Source organism: Podarcis bocagei (genome assembly GCF_964188305.1).
Source record: "Podarcis bocagei genome assembly, chromosome: 8".
NCBI classification, from domain to species: domain Eukaryota; kingdom Metazoa; phylum Chordata; class Lepidosauria; order Squamata; family Lacertidae; genus Podarcis; species Podarcis bocagei.
This window is the reverse complement of record NC_138133.1, coordinates 81,898,336-81,917,420: the sequence shown is the minus strand read 5'-3', so window position 1 is coordinate 81,917,420 and position 19,085 is coordinate 81,898,336. Positions and strand designations below refer to the sequence as shown.

Here is a 19,085-nt window from a genome sequence, read left to right as displayed (position 1 = left end):
TATATTGTGGCGAGCGCATTTTTCCTTCTATTGGCTGCAGGCTTTCGACATCATAATAACTGAAGCATCCCTAAAACATCTTCTTTTATGGGTGCTTGGCAGACTGATTGATGTGGCATAGAAAACATGCTTTGTTTCAATTAATTTGCACAATGGTGTACTTAGGTCTCCGCACAATCATTGGCCCGTCATTCTCTTATGCATGGAAGAGTCCTATGCTTTGCATCATTGTTCATGGAGGCTTCCTTCTAACATGCACTGAATGTGGTAAGCTGCTGTGGTCAAATTGCACAACATTGGGGGATTTGGGTGAAACACCCCCCCCCCCAGTCCTTGTGAGCTTTCAGCACATGACTGCATTTGTGATAATCTTTTTGCATGCCCTTCCTATGTGATCACAACAAATCCCTGTGGTCCTATGTGAATGATTGTATTCCTATGAATGTGTATTCCTATTGGGGTTTTCACTATACTACATGTTTTAGTTTAGATTCAGATTCTTCTTCTTTTTTTTAAAAAAAATTGCTTATTCCATTTCCAGGTGGCATTTTGGTTTTATCTACTGGCAGATTATAATATTTTCAGAGGTGCAGCTGATTTTTGCATGTATAGTTTCCTGAAGAGAATCCTGTCCAAATCAGCAATTGGAAAGAAAAGAATTTCATATCAGCATGAGTTTTCCAGTGTATTAGAACCATCTCTCACTGTGAACTGTTCTCAGTCTTGAACTCATTCCATGCTGGTTGAATAGTGTGGGAGGCACAATATACACTCTCAGCTACAAAACGAAATGCACTTCTCCAGGTCAAAACCTTATAGAGAGAAGGCAGATTGTGGAAACAGATACCTCAATAGTACTTTGTATGTTGATCTCTCCAACCCCCCTCAATTTCGGTTTTCTTTCGTCTCCAGAGTCTGACGATGCCTGTGAACGCCTTCTCTGCAACTGTGACAAGGCAGCTATTGAATGCTTTCTGCATTCCCACATTAACTCTTCCTTGAACAGCATGGATGTTTCACTCTGTCCCTCTCTGGTTACAGGTGAGAATATAAAAGAGAAACTCTGAGATCTTGTTTCCTCGGCGGTCTGTAGATGTCCCTGTTCCCTGATTTGAATTTTAATGAACTGTATTCTTGCAAAGTTAATTTGTTGCTACTGGCTATTATGTCACACGTCAGCAAAAAAATTTTGTGTCTGGGTCTGGGTTTCAGTGAGTGAAAAGTACAAGCCAATGGTTTTAAGACTGCTTTCCAGGGAATTAGGCTTATCAAAGGTTCCTCAGTGAGAAGATCTTGCTAGAGATGGACAAGCATGCCAAAGAAGACGGGTTTGCCTCTCATGCCCAATCTTCTGTGTTACTGTCCACAACACCGATGAATGCTTGCAATACTGTCAGGAGGATAAAGGTAAAGGGACCCCTGACCATTAGCTCCAGTCGTGGCCGACTCTGGGGTTGCGGCGCTCATCTCGCTTTCTTGGCCGAGGGAGCTGGCGTACAGCTCATGTGGCCAGCATGACTAAGCCGCTTCTGGCGAACCAGAGCAGTGCACAGAAACGCCGTTTACCTTTCCGCTGGAGCGGTACCTATTTATCTACTTGCACTTTGACGTGCTTTAGAACTGCTAGGTTGGCAGGAGCAGGGACCGAGCAACGGGAGCTCACTCCATCGCGGGGATTCGAACCGCTGACCTTCTGATCGGCAAGTCCTAGGCTCTGTGGCTTAACCCACAGCGCCACCCGTGTCCCAACAGGAGGATAGAAAACAATAAAGTTGTTTCTGCAAGCCACCAAATTGGGGAGAGCTCCTATAAGTTCAATGAAATGCAAACTGCAACAGACTGGGTTTGAGCTACGATAATATAGTCAAAAGACAAATAGATGCAGAACAGCAAACTCCATCTCTAGCACATGTACTTTGTAAGTGTGCCAGGATATATGTGGGGCTCTGGACTGGATTGTCAATCAAGTTTAAAAAGCAGAACAAATTTCTGTATGTACTTCATGCATTGAGAAGAGCTGTTCACCCCTTCATTTTCATCCCTCCTTTCCTCTTTAGTAGGCACACTGTCCATTTTTCATATGCCTGGACATTTTTTTATTTCTATTTTTTACGAAAATGAATCATGGAACACCTGCTCCCTCTTCTTTACAGAAACAGTCAGCGAGAGAAGTCAGACGACGCTTCATGCTGCAGGTATGCTATGTGTATCCTTCCCAGAGCCCAAAGTGAGGCAGGAGTCTACAAGCGACAGGTAACAGACCTGCTCTCAGCAGCCAGAAACACCATAACCAGACACTGGAGAGACCTGTCAGGAGTAAGCATGGACCAATGGTACCAAATAGTATGGGAAACAGCCCTACTAGAAAAATTAACTAATAAACTGAAACTGACACGGGGACAAACAGAAGAAGACGCCTTCACCCCGGTATGGCTCCCCTTTATCACATACACAGCCCAACAGGACAATGACAATAATCCACCAACAGCATATAAATCAATATGGCTAACCTGATCCAAAACACCCACCCACCTCACCCACCCACGAAAACAAAGATCACCACAGCCAATCACAAGCAAACAATCACACCCTAGGCCAACCCCAACCTCTCTCACCACCAAAGGAACACAAGTGAACAACACAAGCAACGCTGACACCAAACTCTACATACATTAAGCATAATAGAAACACCGCCACCCGACCCCACCCCTATCCATCTTCCCTCTCTCCACCCCCCTTTCTTTTTTCTTTTTTCTTTTTTCTTTTCTTCTCCCCCTAATGCCTCAACAAATGAAACGGATTTGTAAAAATGTTACATGGGAAAAAAAAATACAAGGCACTACACTTCTGTAAAACAAGAAAATCCTGAATAAAATATATATTAAAAAAAAAAACCTGACTCCCCCTGGTGAATAGGCCCAGATGGAGACTATGCAAATATGTTCATCCCTTCCAGTAAGAAGCTATTTTTTCTTTCTTTCCATAGAGTTTCAGAACCAGAGGGCTGAAGATAGTCAGCTGACAGATACATCTGTTGCAGAGGGTAGGTTTGCCAGTGTTCTTATTTAGTTTAGCTGGGATTAAAACCGAACCTAATGGGGCCTCCCGCTTCCACCACGCCACCAAAGCACAATTTATGTTCTCATCCTGAAGCAAAGTTCTTAACCCGAGGTACTATTTCTGGGTTAGCGGAGTCTGTAACCTGAAGCGTCTGTAACCTGAAGCATCTGGAACCCGAGGTACTACTGTAATATACTTCTGAATTGTATTTCAGTTACACAATTATGCGCAAATGGCTTTAGATACAAATAAATCCATAAATTAACATATAGCAGGGGTCAGCAAACTTTTGCAGTGGGGGGCCGGTCCACTGTCCCTCAGACCTAGTGGGGGGTGGACTATATTTTGAAGGGGGGGGGATGAACAAATTCCTACGCCCTACAAATAACCCAGAGATACATTTTAAATAAAAGGACACATTCTACTCATGTAAGAACACGCTGATTCCTGGACTGTCCGCGGGCCGGATTTAGAAGGCGATTGGGCCAGATCCGGCCCCCGGGCTTTAGTATGCCTAAGGTAAAGGTAAAGGGAACCCTGACCATTAGGTCCAGTCGTGGCCGACTCTGGGGTTGCGGCGCTCATCTCACTTTATTGGCAGAGGGAGCTGGCGTACAGCTTCCGTGTCATGTGGCCAGCATGACTAAGCCACTTCTGGCGAACCAGAGCAGCGCATGGAAACACCATTTACCTTCCTGCCGGAGTGGTACCCATTTATCTACTTGCACTTTGAAGTGCTTTCAAACTACCCATGCCATTTAGCAAATATACAATATAAAAAAGCAGCGACAATTTGTTGTTGACAAAGAACAGCTGGACATATAAAGGCCCCGTTACCTTCAGTAGCGGGGCCCCATCAAACTTAAATCTGGCTCAGATTGTCTCCATCCTCCTCCTTGCTGAGTCCTACGAGAGAGAACACTAGTGGGAAGGAAGCTGGCAAACTGTAAGAAGGCAAGCAGGTGGGGGCCAACTAAGGGCCAGCAGAGGTCTATGGGGCAGTACTTCATATGTTTTTTAAAAATATATATATTTTTATTAGGAATTTCAACATAACAATTTATCAAAAATACATCACCCTCATTCCCCCCATTTTTCCCTCCCCTCCCCCCAAAAATAAAAACCCACCTTCCACCCCACTCCCAGACTTCCCTCAGCTCCTCTCTCTGGTTTTTCAGCACATGTTATTCTCTGCATATTATAAAATAGTAAAGATCCTTAATTTATAGATAGATAATATCTATGTTGTTGTTGTTTAGTCGTTCAGTTGTGTCCGACTCTTCATGACCCCATGGACCAGAGCACGCCAGGCACTCCTGTCTTCCACTGCCTCCCGCAGTTTGGTCAAACTCATGCTGGTAGCTTCGAGAACACTGTCCAACCATCTCGTCCTCTGTCGTCCCCTTTTCCTTGTGCCCTCCATCTTTCCCAACATCAGGGTCTTTTCCAGGGAGTCTTCTCTTCTCATGAGGTGGCCAAAGTATTGGAGCCTCAGGATAATATCTATATATTACCAGTAAAAAGTTTGTGTATGTTTACTCAAAACCTGCCAAGGAGTCCAGTTCATTTTGTTGTTTCTTTAAGTACTTTGTGAAAGGTTACCATCTTCTTTAAAGTCACAGTTGTCCTTATCACGTACTGGTAGTTTGTGTGTCAATTTCGCCAATTCCGCATAGTGTTTCATCTGTTCTAATGCACCAGCCTCTGCTGCTCAGCTTAGCCTCTTCGGGGAAACTGAAGAGACAAACTGGAACCGGATCACAAGACGGCAATAACAATAGCCAGTGGGGTGTTCAACAAGTCCTGTTGAGCAAAGCTTCGAGGAAATAGGTCTATTTTTCCTGTAGAAAAGATGAGCAAGGCGTAGGGGGCATGATAGTACTTTTCAAATACCTGAAGATCTGCCAGGTAGAAGACAACAAAGGCATATTCTCTGCTGCCCCAGAGAGCAGGAACAGATCAAATGGGATTAAGTTACAAGAGGGTAAATTGCTGCTGAACATTAGCAGAAACGTCTTGACATCAAGTGCTGGGGGAACCCAGCCAGATGACGGGATATAAATACTAATATTATTATTATTACTAAGGGCAGATTAGGGACGCGGGTGGCGCTGTGGGTTAAACCACAGAGCCTAGGACTTGCTGATCAGAAGGTCGGCAGTTTGAATCCCCGTGACGGGGTGAGCTCCCGTTGCTCAGTACCAGCTCCTGCCAACCTAGCAGTTTAAAAGCACGTCAAAGTGCAAGTAGATAAAAAGGTATCGCTCCAGCGGTAAGGTAAACAGCATTTCCGTGCACTGCTCTGGTTCACCAGAAGCGGCTTAGTTATGATGGCCACATGACACAAAAGCTGTACGCCGGCTCTCTCGGCCAGTAAAGCGAGATGAGCGCTGCAACCCCAGAGTCGGCCACGACTGGACCTAATGGCCAGGGGTCCCTTTAAGGGCAGATTGACAATGGAACTAGTTAGTGCGTTAGGTGGCCTGATATTTGATGGAGGTCTTCAAGTAGGGGTTGGGCAGCCAACTGATGCTCTAGATCTCTGGATGTCCTGTATCTTGAAGGGGGTTCAACTGAATGGCTCACAAGACACCCCCCCCTCAAATCTTATTATATCATGACTTACCTTGGGGGAGGATTTGGGCCTAGTTTTTCAGATATGGCTATATGTGGTTTATCCCCCCTTGCAGAAGATCAGTCTCTTCTCCTTACTGTCCTCTGCACAGACAGAAAGCAAAATATAGCACAGCAGATGTTATTCTGATTATGGGATGCGATGATGAAGCTTGCAGATTCTCATAGGCATATATCGATATTGTGTATCTTTCAGTTATCCCACAGACCACAGATGGGATGGTTGTACTGAGTTCTGGAGCAGACCGTAAGTCGTTATTCGCAGGCATGATGCTATCGTTTGTCTCCTTGATATGATTAATTTCTTCTGTTGCTTTTCCAAAGCATGCTTGCTTTTCCTGACCAAGAATCGCTCCCATTGTGGTTTATTTTCTTTTAAACAGTTGCTTCAGATGCGACGAGTGATGGAGGCCTTGAAGCCCACAGAGAAGGAGGTGTGCGATGGCTTTAGGGCTTTTAGAAGACTTGTTTAGAAGACTTATAAACTGCGGTATATAGATGAACTTACAGATAAAACATGGCTGAATCCATAAGCCAATTAAATCAAATATTCTTAAAGTCATCATCATAAAAACAAAATCAATTGATCATTAAAACTATTATGTTTCAATCCCCTTCATTTGAAGTTTTTAAGCAGAGGTTGGGTGGCCATCTGCCATCGATGGTCCTTTGGATCCCAACTCTACAATTCTATAACTAACTTTGGGAATAATCCTATATCAAGTTCTTCCAGGGTGAGCAGGTTAGGATCCAGTGGATCTCTGACTGCACTGGATTAACTCCTTCATCAGCTCAGCCAGAGATACACCATAGAAGTTGCCAAATCTTTGATTTATAATGGTCTGAATAAACTAAAGAATTTGAACTTTCTTGTTTTTCCTTTGACAGACATTTCTCCTGAGTCCAGTGGCCTCTTGCTGAGAAACCCAGAAGAAGGTGGTAAGTACTGTACATCTCAAAGGTTAACATCACTGTCTTCTCACTCTTCAACCCCAGCCTCTTCTGACAGCACAGCACATAAACAAAGTCATCATTGATTCATAATCTTCTTCTTCTTCTTCTTCTTCTTCTTCTTCTTCTTCTTCTTCTTCTTCTTCTCCTCCTCCTCCTTCTCCTCCTCCTCCTCCTTCTCCTCCTCCTCCTTTTTACAGAAATTCCAGTTTGTTACATTTACCCAGTGAATGCCATATGGCTGAGTGATGGATTTGAACTTAGGTATCTTCAAGCCCAGTCCAACACTCTGACCCAGGGGTAGCCCATGTGATGTCCTCAACTCCAACTCCCACCAGTCCATCCATTATAATCAATAGTTGGACATGATGGAGTTGTATTCCAGCAACATTAGGAAGGTACCACATTGGCTACTCCTGCCAATGTGGTACCTACTAACATCAGGGATGGGGTAACCAGCAGACCACTACATGTTGCTGGGACTCCCATCAGCCCCAGTCAGCATGCCCGATGGTCAGGGATCTTGGTAGTTGCGGTCTAGCAACATTTGGAGGGCCACAAGTTTTCTACTTCTGCATTACACCACAGCGATGCTGCTAAATGTTTTGCAAAGTCTATCACATAGGTAAGGGTAAAGGGACCCCTGACCGTTAAATCCAGTCACGGATGACATCTTGCTTTACTGGCCAAGGAAGCTGGCATTTGTCCGCAGACAGCTTCCAGGTCATCTGGCCAGAATGACTAAGCTGCTTCTGGTAAACCAGAGCAGCGCACGGAAACGCTGTTTACCTTCCCGCCGGAGCGGTACCTATTTATCTTCTTGCACTTTGATGTGCTTTCGAACTGCTAGGTTGGCAGGAGCAGGGACCGAGCAATGGGAGCTCACCCCGTCGTGGGGATTTGAACCGCCAACCTTTCGATCGGCAAGCCCTAGGCTCTGTGGTTTAGACCACAGCGCCACCAATGTCCCCCATTTATAAGAAGAAAAGGAACCAAGGAACAACTATGCAACCTTAATCTAACAACATCTCCCTATATTTTGTAACTCATGGGTCATATGTGGAGAGTGGAAAAGTGGTGGAGCTGATGAGAATAAGTCAGTGACAGAGGTTCTTGATAGATCATGGTAGACCAAAGTCCATGACACAGTGAATGCTCCATCAAATACTTGGGTCCATGATAGCAGTCAATAACGCACTAAGGCCCACTCTGAAATTTCCTTCAGAGGTGAGGGGACTTGCCACACAAATCCTCTTTGTATTTTAATTTTAATTTTTTATTGGAATTTCTATTTACAACGTAACACAAACCCTCCACCCCCCAATACACATTAAACTTGAACATGTGAACATAACATACAACTATACAAACAACCAAATAAAAGACTTCCTTTATCCTTGTGGATATTTAAGTTATAATTAGAAAAATCTTAATAATTATTCATAAAGGAAACAGTTTATAAGAAGTAAATAAGGAGGCCAGATACAGGATAAAGGATAGAGGACAAACCTCTTTGTAGTGAATCTTTTGTAAGTACAGTAGTTATTTGCTTGGATTTATATGGACAGGAGAATGAATGGCTTTTCTGACCAAAGTATTATTTCTACACTGGATGCTTTTCTTTCAAAACAGTTAATCCAGACATGGAAAGCGGTGGAGGCCTCGAAACCCTCAGAGATGGAGGTATGTGGTTTCCAGTCCTTGCACTCTGCTGAAAATGCCCTCATAAAAATCACTGGCGTTCAGTGCAAAAAGTTCTAAATCTTTTAATCAATCCTCATTCTTCTTGGCCTTTGCTTTAGGGTGGGGAGTTGAGATAGGGAAACCTCAACAAATACTGTGCAAAGAGTACAACACATTGTCTGGTTTGCTAACATATACTTTCTGCTTTATTCATGACTAAAGCGCAGGAAGGCCTTGCTGGACCTTTTGGAAACTCCATGCCAAGAGGTAAGTCAGCATCACCCTGTGGTTTATATCCCATGTGATCGGGAACCTTCTTCTTTCCTTATTCCAGATGTTGACAAGATGGATCAAGAGGACAGGAAAAAACACTACACAGGGGCCAAGAGGGACCCCTGTCGTCAATATCTTAAGTAAACCAGGAATGAGGCCTCTAAACCCTGACACTTTTCAGGCCACAGACTTTTTAGTGGTGCCTCCCCACCCGTGGAATGACCAAGATTGTTTTGTGGGAATTTAGCTAAAAAATTTAAAGCTAAATCTAAAGCTGTCTGATTTACTCAATGGTGGCTTCCTAGTTTATATATATATATATAGTGTTTGGATTATTTATGTAACCCAGAGATGCATTTTAAATAAAAGGACACATTCTACTCATGTAAAAACACGCTGAATCCCAGACTATCCACGGACTGGATTTAGAAGCCGATTGGGCCGGATCCGGCCCCCGGGCCTTAGTTTGCCTACCCATGGTTTAAACCTATGCCAATAAAGACCAATGACATAAATCAAATTTATTGTTTAGTAGGCGAGTGATTTAATCATGAGTGTGCTTTCAGGGTTGTCAGTGAAAGCCTTCAACACAGAAGAAACCAGTGCTGCTCCACCTGTTGTTATTAGCTCAACAGAGCCTGAGTCAGTTTCAACTTCTGATTCTCTTGGGAGATCAACAGAGAATGGTAAGTCAGGTGGAATCTACATATATATAAAAAACGCTGTGAAAATCCTTTTCCAAAAAACGCATTTTGAAAAATACATTGAATTTGCCATAGCTCACTTTCTCCATCTAGCGTCACATTTGTAATACTGCACTTTACAACACACTTAAAACATTTTATTTGCAGCTGAATCGCTGAGTCTTGAGACTCAGGTATCCATCTGATGGAAAAAAAATGTAAAGTGTCTATAGAGGTCCATAGACATGTGATTGTTTCTGTTTAGGTGATTATTTATACTATTTGCTATGCCAATTCATCACCAATGGTCTATAGTAGGGAGTGCATCATTCCTATTCCTGATTGTGCAATGCTGTTCTTACCTGGTATTGCTTGACTGTCTGGTCTCATCAGGGCCAGATTTAGTACCCTAAGCTACTGAAGATAATGGGTCCCTTTATATGTCCTGCTGTCATTTGTCAACAACAAATTGTCACTGTTTTTTGTTTTGAATATATGCTATATGGTAATTTATGGACCTAATAGGTATCTAAAGCAATTTGAACATTACAAATTATGTATTTTATCAAAGTAATTGTTGAACGGAAATACAATTAAGAAGAAGTATATTAATAGTGAAATACAATTAAAAAGTATATGAATAGTGAAATAATTGTTAAGCTCTAACTTAAATTGATTTTTTATTCATAACAAGCTTACTAATGCAAATACATTGGCATTTGGCAATAACAAAAGTTCATTCAGAAACACAGTTTACAAAGACTCATAATCTAGTCTCTAGAAACTTGCTATAACATGAAATAGTAATAGCAAACCAGTGATATTTTAGGGAGCAGGCTAGCAGGCGGGGCCCATTACTTACATCCTAGGAGCCTACACAACACAAAACACTGTTCTGTATGTAAGTTTTATTTTATTTGTTTTGTTATCTTATATTTTGGAAAGGTACATCCAGGTTTTTTCCCTTTAATTTTTTTTTGGGCCCCCAAGAGAGTGGGGCCCTAAGCTATAGCTTGTTTAGCTTATACGTAAATCCGGCAGTGGGTCTCATTTTGAACTGCCTCTCCCAACAATACTCAGGGTGTATATCTATCTATCATCTATCTATCTATCATCTCTATCTATCTATCTATCTATCATCTATCTATCTATCTATCATCTATCTATCTATCTATCTATCTATCTATCTATCTATCTATCATCTATCATCTATATCTATCTATCATCTATCATCTATCATCTATCTATCATCTATATCTATCTATCATCTATATCTATCATCTATCTATCTATCTATCTATCTATATCTATCTATCTATCTATCTATCTATCTATCATCTATCTCTATCTATCTATCTATCTATCTATCTATCTATCATCTATCTATCTATCTATCTATCTATCTATCTATCTATCATCTATCTATCTATCTATTATCTATCATCTATCATCTATCTATCTATCTATCTATCATCTATCTATCTATCTATCTATCTATCTATCTATCATCTATCTATCTATCTATATCATCTATATATCTATCTATATCATCTATATCTATCTATCTATTTCTATCATTTATCTATCCTTACCATTTTAACTGACCACTTGATGCAATTGATTTGATGGACATCTAACCCATGCAAGTTTATATCACCATAAATTGTTCGTTTTAAGAGTGCCTGGAGATTCTTTGTGTCATTTTGTGGGTTTTTTTTATAAAAAAACCCCAGTTAGATTTAAAGCTTGAGGTTCTAAAAACAAAACAAAAACCCTCATTTTATCTGATCTACAGGGAATCATTTCAAGATAGCTGAAGAAGAAGGTAGAACTTTTTCTACAATATCTCCAGAAGAGACGCCAGATCCTGATGAAACCTTTGGAGAAGGTGAGAAGGAGATGATCTTGCTCCTTCACTGGATCTCAGCCACCCACTAAAAATTAAAGATCAGGGTGTGTCTGCTCAGCTCAGGAATTTGCGACTAGTATCAGAACTAACCTCAGAACTGTATTCTGCTCTGGTCAGACCTCACCTGGAGTACTGTGTCCAGTTCTGGGCACCACAGTTCAAGAAGGACACTGACAAACTGGAACGTGTCCAGAGGAGGGCAACCAAAATGGTCAAAGGCCTGGAAACGATGCCTTATGAGGAACGGCTAAGGGAGTTGGGCATGTTTAGCCTGGAGAAGAGGAGGTTAAGGGGTGATATGATAGCCATGTTCAAATATATAAAAGGATGTCACATAGAGGAGGGAGAAAGGTTGTTTTCTGCTGCTCCAGAGAAGTGGACACGGAGCAATGGATCCAAACTACAAGAAAGAAGATTCCACCTAAACATTAGGAAGAACTTTCTGACAGTAAGAGCTGTTCGACAGTGGAATTTGCTGCCAAGGAGTGTGGTGGAGTCTCCTTCTTTGGAGGTCTTTAAGCAGAGGCTTGACAACCATATGTCAGGAGTGCTCTGATGGTGTTTCCTGCTTGGCAGGGGGTTGGACTCGATGGCCCTTGTGGTGTCTTCCAACTCTATGATTCTATGATTCTGTGATTCTATGAAATCCTTTTGCACTAGAAATCCACTCCTGGTTTTCCTCCTAACATCCTTTTTCAGCATCCTAATTTAAAGCAGGTGGGGAGGGGTGGGAATCTTTTTAGTTGTTGAAGTTATGAAGCTGCAACATAGCTCAATCGGTAGAGCATGGGACTCCTAATCTCTGGATCATGGGTTCGAGCCCCATGTGGGGCAAAAAATTCCTGCATTGCAGGGGGTTGGACCAGATGACCCTTGTGGTCCCTTCCAATTCTACAGTTCTATGATCAGACGGGGGGGGGGGGTCAGGGACCGTGCCGAGGAGGGCTGGTCAAACTCAGGCTGGTAGCTTCGAGAACACAGTCCAACCATCTCGTCCTCTGTTGTCCCCTTCTCCTTGTGTCCTCCATCCTTCCCAGCATCAAGGTCTTTTCCAGAGAGTCTTCTCTTCTCATGAGGTGGCCAAACTATTGGAGCCTCAGCTTCAGGATCTGTCCTTCCAGTGAGCACTCAGGGCTGATTTCCTTCAGAATGGAGAGGTTTGATCTTCTTGCAGTCCATGGGACTCTCAAGAGTCTCCTCCAGCACCATAATTCAAAAGCATCCATTCTTCGGCGATCAGCCTTCTTTATGGTCCAGCTCTCACTTCCATACATCACTGCTGGGAAAACCATAGCTTTAACTATACGGATCTTTGTTGGCAAGGTGATGTCTCTGCTTTTTAATATGCTGTCTAGGTTTGTCATCCTTTGCTAGGTTTGTCATTGCTTTGCTGGGTTTGTCATTTTGTCATAGGGGGTCAGTTTCCTACAAATCACAAGGAGATCCCAACCTATTTTCTGCCTACCCTGGCATAAAGAACTCTAGGGAGGACCATAACAACAAGAAGGTGTCCAAAGATAGACTCAAATTATATGACTTGGATTTCTACTTCTTTCTATAGTTTGTGACCGGTTTACGTTCCTGCAACTGAGAGACAACGGAAGAGTCAAGCGAGTGCTCCCACAGTTGGGGGAGATGCTGTATTGCTTAACCGACCGATGCCCGGAGGACTTTGAGTTATACGGATGTTACTGTGGGCAGGAAGGCAGAGGCCACCCAACGGATGAACTGGACAGGTTGCTCCTGGCAAACACTTTTGACACAAAATAGCACCAAGCAAGCAATAACCCCAGCAGCACCAGCACACATTACTTCAGTAAAATACATTTAATGTTAAAAAATGGGTATTTCACCGTTTGTGCCCCAAACGTTGCCTAGGATGGCTTGCAATATAATAAAAAAAATAGTCAACCCATGGCAGCCATTTTGTGTTGGCACTTTTCAAGATATTTGTTCAGACAGTTCGTATTTTTTTAAACCCCCCCCCCCAATGCACTGGTCATTCATAAAATGAATGAAATCCAATGAAATGCAGTAAATAGAAAGAATTTCAGAAAGACAGAAGTGGAATCTAGACACATATTTAAAAAACGCTGTGAAAATGCTTTAAAAAAAAAGTTTTAAAAATGTATTGAATTTGCCATAAGTTCACCCATTCAATCTAGTGTTGCATTTGTATAATGCACTTAAAACACACTTAAAGCATTATATTTGCAGCTGTATAGCTGAGTCCAGAGTCTCAAACATTCAAAGCACACAACTTTGGAGAAAGAATCCTGGGAATTATAGTTTGTTAAGGGGACTGGGAAATGTAGTGCTTTGAGTAATAAACCACTGTTTCTGATGGTTCCACAAGCATGCCCCTTGTCATGACCAACAACCAGAGTTTGGATAATTCCAAGACATTTGATGAAAGTGACCTAGAAAAACTCTGACAATTTTTTATGGGATCCAGACATTCAAAGCAATACAAAAAATGCAGTTCTGCAGAAGACTTAACACTTTGGCACTTTTTGTGTAACTACAGGTGCTGTTTCTCTCATCACTGCTGCCTGGAGCAAGTCAAGCAACTTGGATGCCGTCCAGAAAGAAATTCGCGATCTGAGGTTGTGTGCTTTGATCGCACGCCAAAGTGTAAGTTTGGGATGAAAGGGGACTCCCTTCTTCACTGTTACAATAAAAGGCAACATAAACATCAGTACCAGTTGCTGGAGAACTCAGGAGGAGAGAGTGATGTTGTGTTCAGGTCCTGTTTACAGGCTTCCCATGGCTGTGGGGTTGGCAACTTGTGAGAACAGAATGCTGCACCAGATGCGCCACTGGCTAATCTTATGTTTTTATGATAGTGTTTTTTACCCACTATATGTAAGGTAAAGGGACCCCTGACCAATAGGTCCAGTTGTGGCCGACTCTGGGGTTGTGGCGCTCATCTCGCTTTATTGGCCGAGGGAGCCGGCGTACAGCTTCCGGGTCATGTGGCCAGCATGACTGAACCACTTCTGGTGAACCAGAGTAGCGCACGGAAATGCCGTTTACCTTCCCACCAGAGTGGTACCTATTTATCTACTTGCACTTTGAAGTGCTTTCGAACTGCTAGGTTGGCAGGAGCAGGGACCGAGCAACGGGAGCTCACCCCGTCGTGGGGATTCGAACCCCCGACCTTCTGATCGGCAAGTCCTAGGCTCTGTTGGCATAAATGAATGAGCAAATAAAATGGCATAAAATCAATGTAGCAATACCACATTTTCAATGTAACATTGTTTGATCTAGAGCAGAGCTGTCTAAACTTTTCGACAAGCAGCACTCCCCGGAAAAATATGTTCTGGTATTCACTCACCATGAAGTTGTTACAGTAAATGCCACTTTTCTATTTTATTCTTTAAAAATTTGCTGGTACTGTGTACCCCCTGAAAACAAAAACCTCACTACAGGTGACACACTTTTTAGACATACATCATTGTGAGACACAGTAATTCAGTTTTCCTAGTTTGGAAAGCCCTGATCTAGAGTTTGGCTTTTACCAATTCACCACAAACCAGGGTAAACAGAGTTATTGTGACTGGGCAACAGGCGCCTGTTATGGATACAACCATTCATTCCTCCAGGGAAAGGGAATTCCACAGCTGGAGGGTAACTGCTTTGAAACCCCCACAAATTCCCACCCAATGTACAACCATTGCTGGTGGGAAGGGGAAAACCCACTTCAGCTGACCTACAGGCCCAGGACAGGCTAGTAAGGGTAGAAGCATGTCAACAATGGGGCCGCCTCTGTGGTATGCCCCGCGGAGGACCTTAAGGTCCACTAATGACAACATTTTGGAGATCCCAGGTCGCAAGATGGTTAGATTGGTCTCAACTAGGGCCAGGGCCTTTTCAGTACTGGCCCCAACTTGGTTGAACGCTCTGTCACAACAGACTAGGGCCCTGCGGGACTTGACATCTTTCCGCAGGGCCTGCAAGACAGAGCTGTTCCACCTGGCTTTTGGTTTGGACTCCGTCTGACCCTTATCTTTCCCTCCCCTTATGGTTTTGATCTACGGGCTACTTTTAAAATGAGGCTGCATTTTAAATTGCATTTTAACCTGTATTTTAAATTGGTGGGTTTTTTTCCTGTTATGATTTTACTGTAATTTTACTGGTGTTAGCCGCCCTGAGCCCAGCTCTGACCGGGGAGGGCGAGGTATAAATAAAATTTTATTATTATTATTATTATTATTATTATTATTATTATTATTATTATTATTATTATTATTACAAGAAAGCTAGGATGGGGGGCTCAAAAGGGACAGCAAGAGGAGCTGCCTCTGCTGCCTCCCGATTCATTTGAGGCAGCTGCCCCACTTTGCCTCATGGTAGGGCCGGCCCTGATTATTATCTAGTCCGATTTTGACAAACTAACACGAAGCATCTTTTTCTCAGGTATCGGATGGACGATGTGCGAAAAGCTTCAGTGTTCCTGCGACAAGGCGGCGGCTGAGTGTATGGCGGCCGCCTCTTTCAACGAAAGCATGGGGTCTCCAAACAGACAAGCCTGTCCGGAGCCGGAGGTTAAATTGTTCTGCCGTAGGGGAGGGCATGAAAGACCCCTGAGCGGTGCTGGGGTCAGCTCCAGGGCTTCCAGCGAGGAAGAGAGGAGCAGCGAGGAGACCGATCCGGCGAGGAGCCTTTTGGGAAGAGGGAAGAGGTCAGCACGCCTGGCCCGGGGAATCTCCAGAGCTGTACGGCTGCAAAGAAGATAACCGGCGTTTCTTTTGCACCAGTTAGGAAGCTATCAGGAGTAGGGAATGTATGAAATTAGTACTGTCTGTTCTGCTCTTTATGCAACATTAAAGCGAGCTGGTTTCGTTCCTCTGCTGCTCGGCTCCTACCGGATACATTGCTATCCTTCCTGCTGTTTGCTATGGCTCCATTATATTGTTTGTTGTCATAATTTTGTCATAATCTATGCTGCTGAGTCACACTATATTTACAAATCAGTAGCCTTCCCTGCATGATCCCTTTCAAAGCTAATTTTTTTTTTAGATGGGTAGCCCTGATAGTCTTTTGCAGCAACGGTGACCCCTCAAAAAGCTTGTGACACCTTAAAGACAAATTTAATAAAGTGGCCAGCTATGGCTGAAAATCTAACCATGTATATTCAGAAGTAAGTCCCATTGGTTTCAGTGGGGCTTACTCTCAGGTAAGCAATGTTACGATACAATAACAATACGATAATCTTTATTGTCATTGTCCCATACAGAACAATGAAATTTAAAAAATCTACATCAGACATTCAAAAACCAACAAGCCTGCTATCCCAGCCTGGTTAACCCCCTAAAAACTCTGATACCCCATAATTAAATACAATATACTCCCACAGAGACTACCTTACACTGTGTTTAAAACCAAAATCGCATCTGGATAGAAACTGTTTCTCAGGCGGCTAGTCCTCGTCTTTATAACCCAGTACCTTCTTCCAGAAGGCAGAAGCTGAAAGAGATCATTTCTGGGGTATGCACTATCCTGCACTATCTCTGCAGCTTTCTTATGACACCTGGAAGCATAGATTTGATCTAAGGTGGGAAGAGTGCACCCAATTATTCTCTACGCAGTTTTTGCAACCCTGGACAGCATTGTTTTTTCCCTGACCGTGCAGCTCCCAAACCACACAGTTCATTTGACATAACTCACTATTTTGATTTCACAATTCAGTATAAAGTTGTCATTCGATAGAATGGTGGTGCGTGTGTTTTACCTCACTCAGGCACCAAGAAGGGATGGTTTAGTTAAAAATCAAGAAAACTGGAGTGGGATGGGGGGGGGGAGGAGGAGAACTGGGATTTTAAATTTAATTTTAGTTTTAAAATTCAAATATAGAGTGGCCAAAACTGGGCAGTCAAATCCAGATGGTTCTTTCGACTTTGACAAAGAGGCTGCGACTTTAGCAGAGGAGCCTAGATAAAACCCACAGGAGAGATCACTTCTGCCCATGAGATAAAAATAATGGGTGATGCATTTCTTTGATATTTAAAATTCACAAAACAAAGAAGATTGACCCCAATTACTTAGGAGTAAGCCTCACTGATTCAATGAGATTTACTTCTGATGAGACAGGAAAGCAAAATGATATCCTGCATCAAGGTACACCAGTATACAGTGCAGAAGATATGTAGTTATGTTCTCTGGATTTCCTGTGGATTTTAACATTATAAACAGTTGTGAAGGGAAAAGCAATTTAAATCAGGGCCCCATGCCCACCCTCTCCCTCCCTAAGCTCTTTTCCCCACAGTGAAAACCTACAGATATGGTTACCTGTAATTTTTCTTCCCTGAGGCAAATATTAAATTTGGAAGGGAAGTTATTTTAATCATGAGAAAGACAAGTGGGAGTCCTGTTATTATTTTTAATGAGGAAAAACCCTGTAAAATAATCCAAAATAGTCACATATGACTGGGTGTGGGGCAGCAGGGTGTAGTTTCATTAAAACAGACTGGCAGGCCAAATTTGGCCCATGGACCAGAGATTTCCGCATCCGTGGCTCAGCACATCACGAGGCCATTAAAAGCCTAAGGCAACCATAATATAGTAATAATAATTTCAGGAAGACACGTGCAAACAATGCGGCTTATTTTCACATTTACCTTTATTTGCTTAAATATAGAAGATTACAGAAAGTGTGTTCTACATTTCACAAAAGCTTTTCATTAGGTAAAAGTTAGGGAAACATGAGCGGTCAAAGGAATAAACTAGCCATATTTTCACTCTGGACAGTTTTCAGATCTGAAGTGTGTGAATCTGCATTTTTTAGTTTTAGCAGTGTTTTCCTCCAGAGAGTTAGGAAGCTAGAGAAAGAAATGAAAACAAAGAGCTGGACTATGTGGATCCCAGGAAAGGGGCTTTAGCGTCCACACATGAATCCCAACTGGTCTGTAGAGATCTCTACCAGGTGACATTTCCCACACAGGGGTTTGTGTTTGTTGGATAAAGTGACATTCTTCAGATGGATACAAAGAAGAATAAGACAGTAGTAACACAACTATGAATGCTAGGTCCTGGTGCACAAAAACCATTTTTTAAAAAAAATTAGAAAATATTTATTACATACAATGCAATACTGAAAGTGTGCAAGCAAAGGGGAGTTTTTTAGACACTTTGGAGGTGCTTCGTTCACACGCACCACTGAAGCAAAAGGGAAATCACATCTGTAGGGCTCAAGGTGTGGTTCTGAGGGGGAGATTGCTGCTTCACTTTGATTTTAAGTTTTTTTTGGGGGGAAGCTATGGGCACAAGCAACCAGGGCATTCTCCTGCTCCAGCCCCAGTGAAGAACGTGGAAGATGTGCAAGGGGTCTCTTGTACCAATCCCAAAAGCTTCAAAGGGGCACAGCATGGGGAAATGGCTCTGGTGGGTTGCACATACAGCGGTACCTCTGGTTAAGTACTTAATTCGTTCCAGAGGTCCGTTCTTAACCTGAAACTGTTCTTAACCTGAAGCACCACTTTAGCTAATGGGGCCTCCTGCTGCCGCTGCACCGCCACTTCATGATTTCTGTTCTCATCCTGAAGCAAAGTTCTTAACCCGAGGTACTATTTCTCTGTTAGCGGAGTCTGTAACCTGAAGCGTCTGTAACCCGAGGTACCACTGTATAGAGAACAGCCACGGAATAATTGTTCTGCAGAAGCCACATCTGCGGTGTCTTTTCTTTCACTCAACAACATCAGACCCTCCAAGTGCCCCAATTTTCAGAGGGACGTCCCTGATTCAGAGAAGCTGTCCTGGTTTCTGGTTTGATCCCGGAACATCCCACTTTTCCTTAAAGGTAAAGGGTAAAGGGACCCCTGACCATTAGGTCCAGTCGTGGCCGACTCTGGGGTTGCTGCGCTCATCTCGCTTTATTGGCTGAGGGAGCCGGC

At 42.9% G+C, this 19,085-nt stretch overlaps 1 protein-coding gene across 3 annotated transcripts in view; it reads left to right on the top strand.

Annotated features, from left to right (window-relative positions):
• The window catches only part of OC90 (otoconin 90), a 30,065-nt gene extending 14,019 nt beyond the window's left edge, over nt 1–16,046 (top strand). For all 3 annotated transcript variants that reach the window (XM_081204695.1, XM_081204693.1, XM_081204694.1), the window contains 13 exons: nt 913–1,041; nt 2,154–2,195; nt 2,987–3,043; nt 5,891–5,941; nt 6,078–6,128; nt 6,583–6,633; nt 8,278–8,328; nt 8,551–8,595; nt 9,168–9,287; nt 11,080–11,172; nt 12,755–12,929; nt 13,721–13,827; nt 15,613–16,046. In XM_081204695.1, the coding sequence (XP_081060821.1) occupies nt 913–1,041; nt 2,154–2,195; nt 2,987–3,043; nt 5,891–5,941; nt 6,078–6,128; nt 6,583–6,633; nt 8,278–8,328; nt 8,551–8,595; nt 9,168–9,287; nt 11,080–11,172; nt 12,755–12,929; nt 13,721–13,827; nt 15,613–15,932 (1,292 nt within the window). In that variant the 3' untranslated portion in view covers nt 15,933–16,046. The remainder of the gene's footprint in view (nt 1–912; nt 1,042–2,153; nt 2,196–2,986; nt 3,044–5,890; nt 5,942–6,077; nt 6,129–6,582; nt 6,634–8,277; nt 8,329–8,550; nt 8,596–9,167; nt 9,288–11,079; nt 11,173–12,754; nt 12,930–13,720; nt 13,828–15,612) is intronic.
• The last annotated feature ends 3,039 nt before the right edge of the window (nt 16,047–19,085 follow it).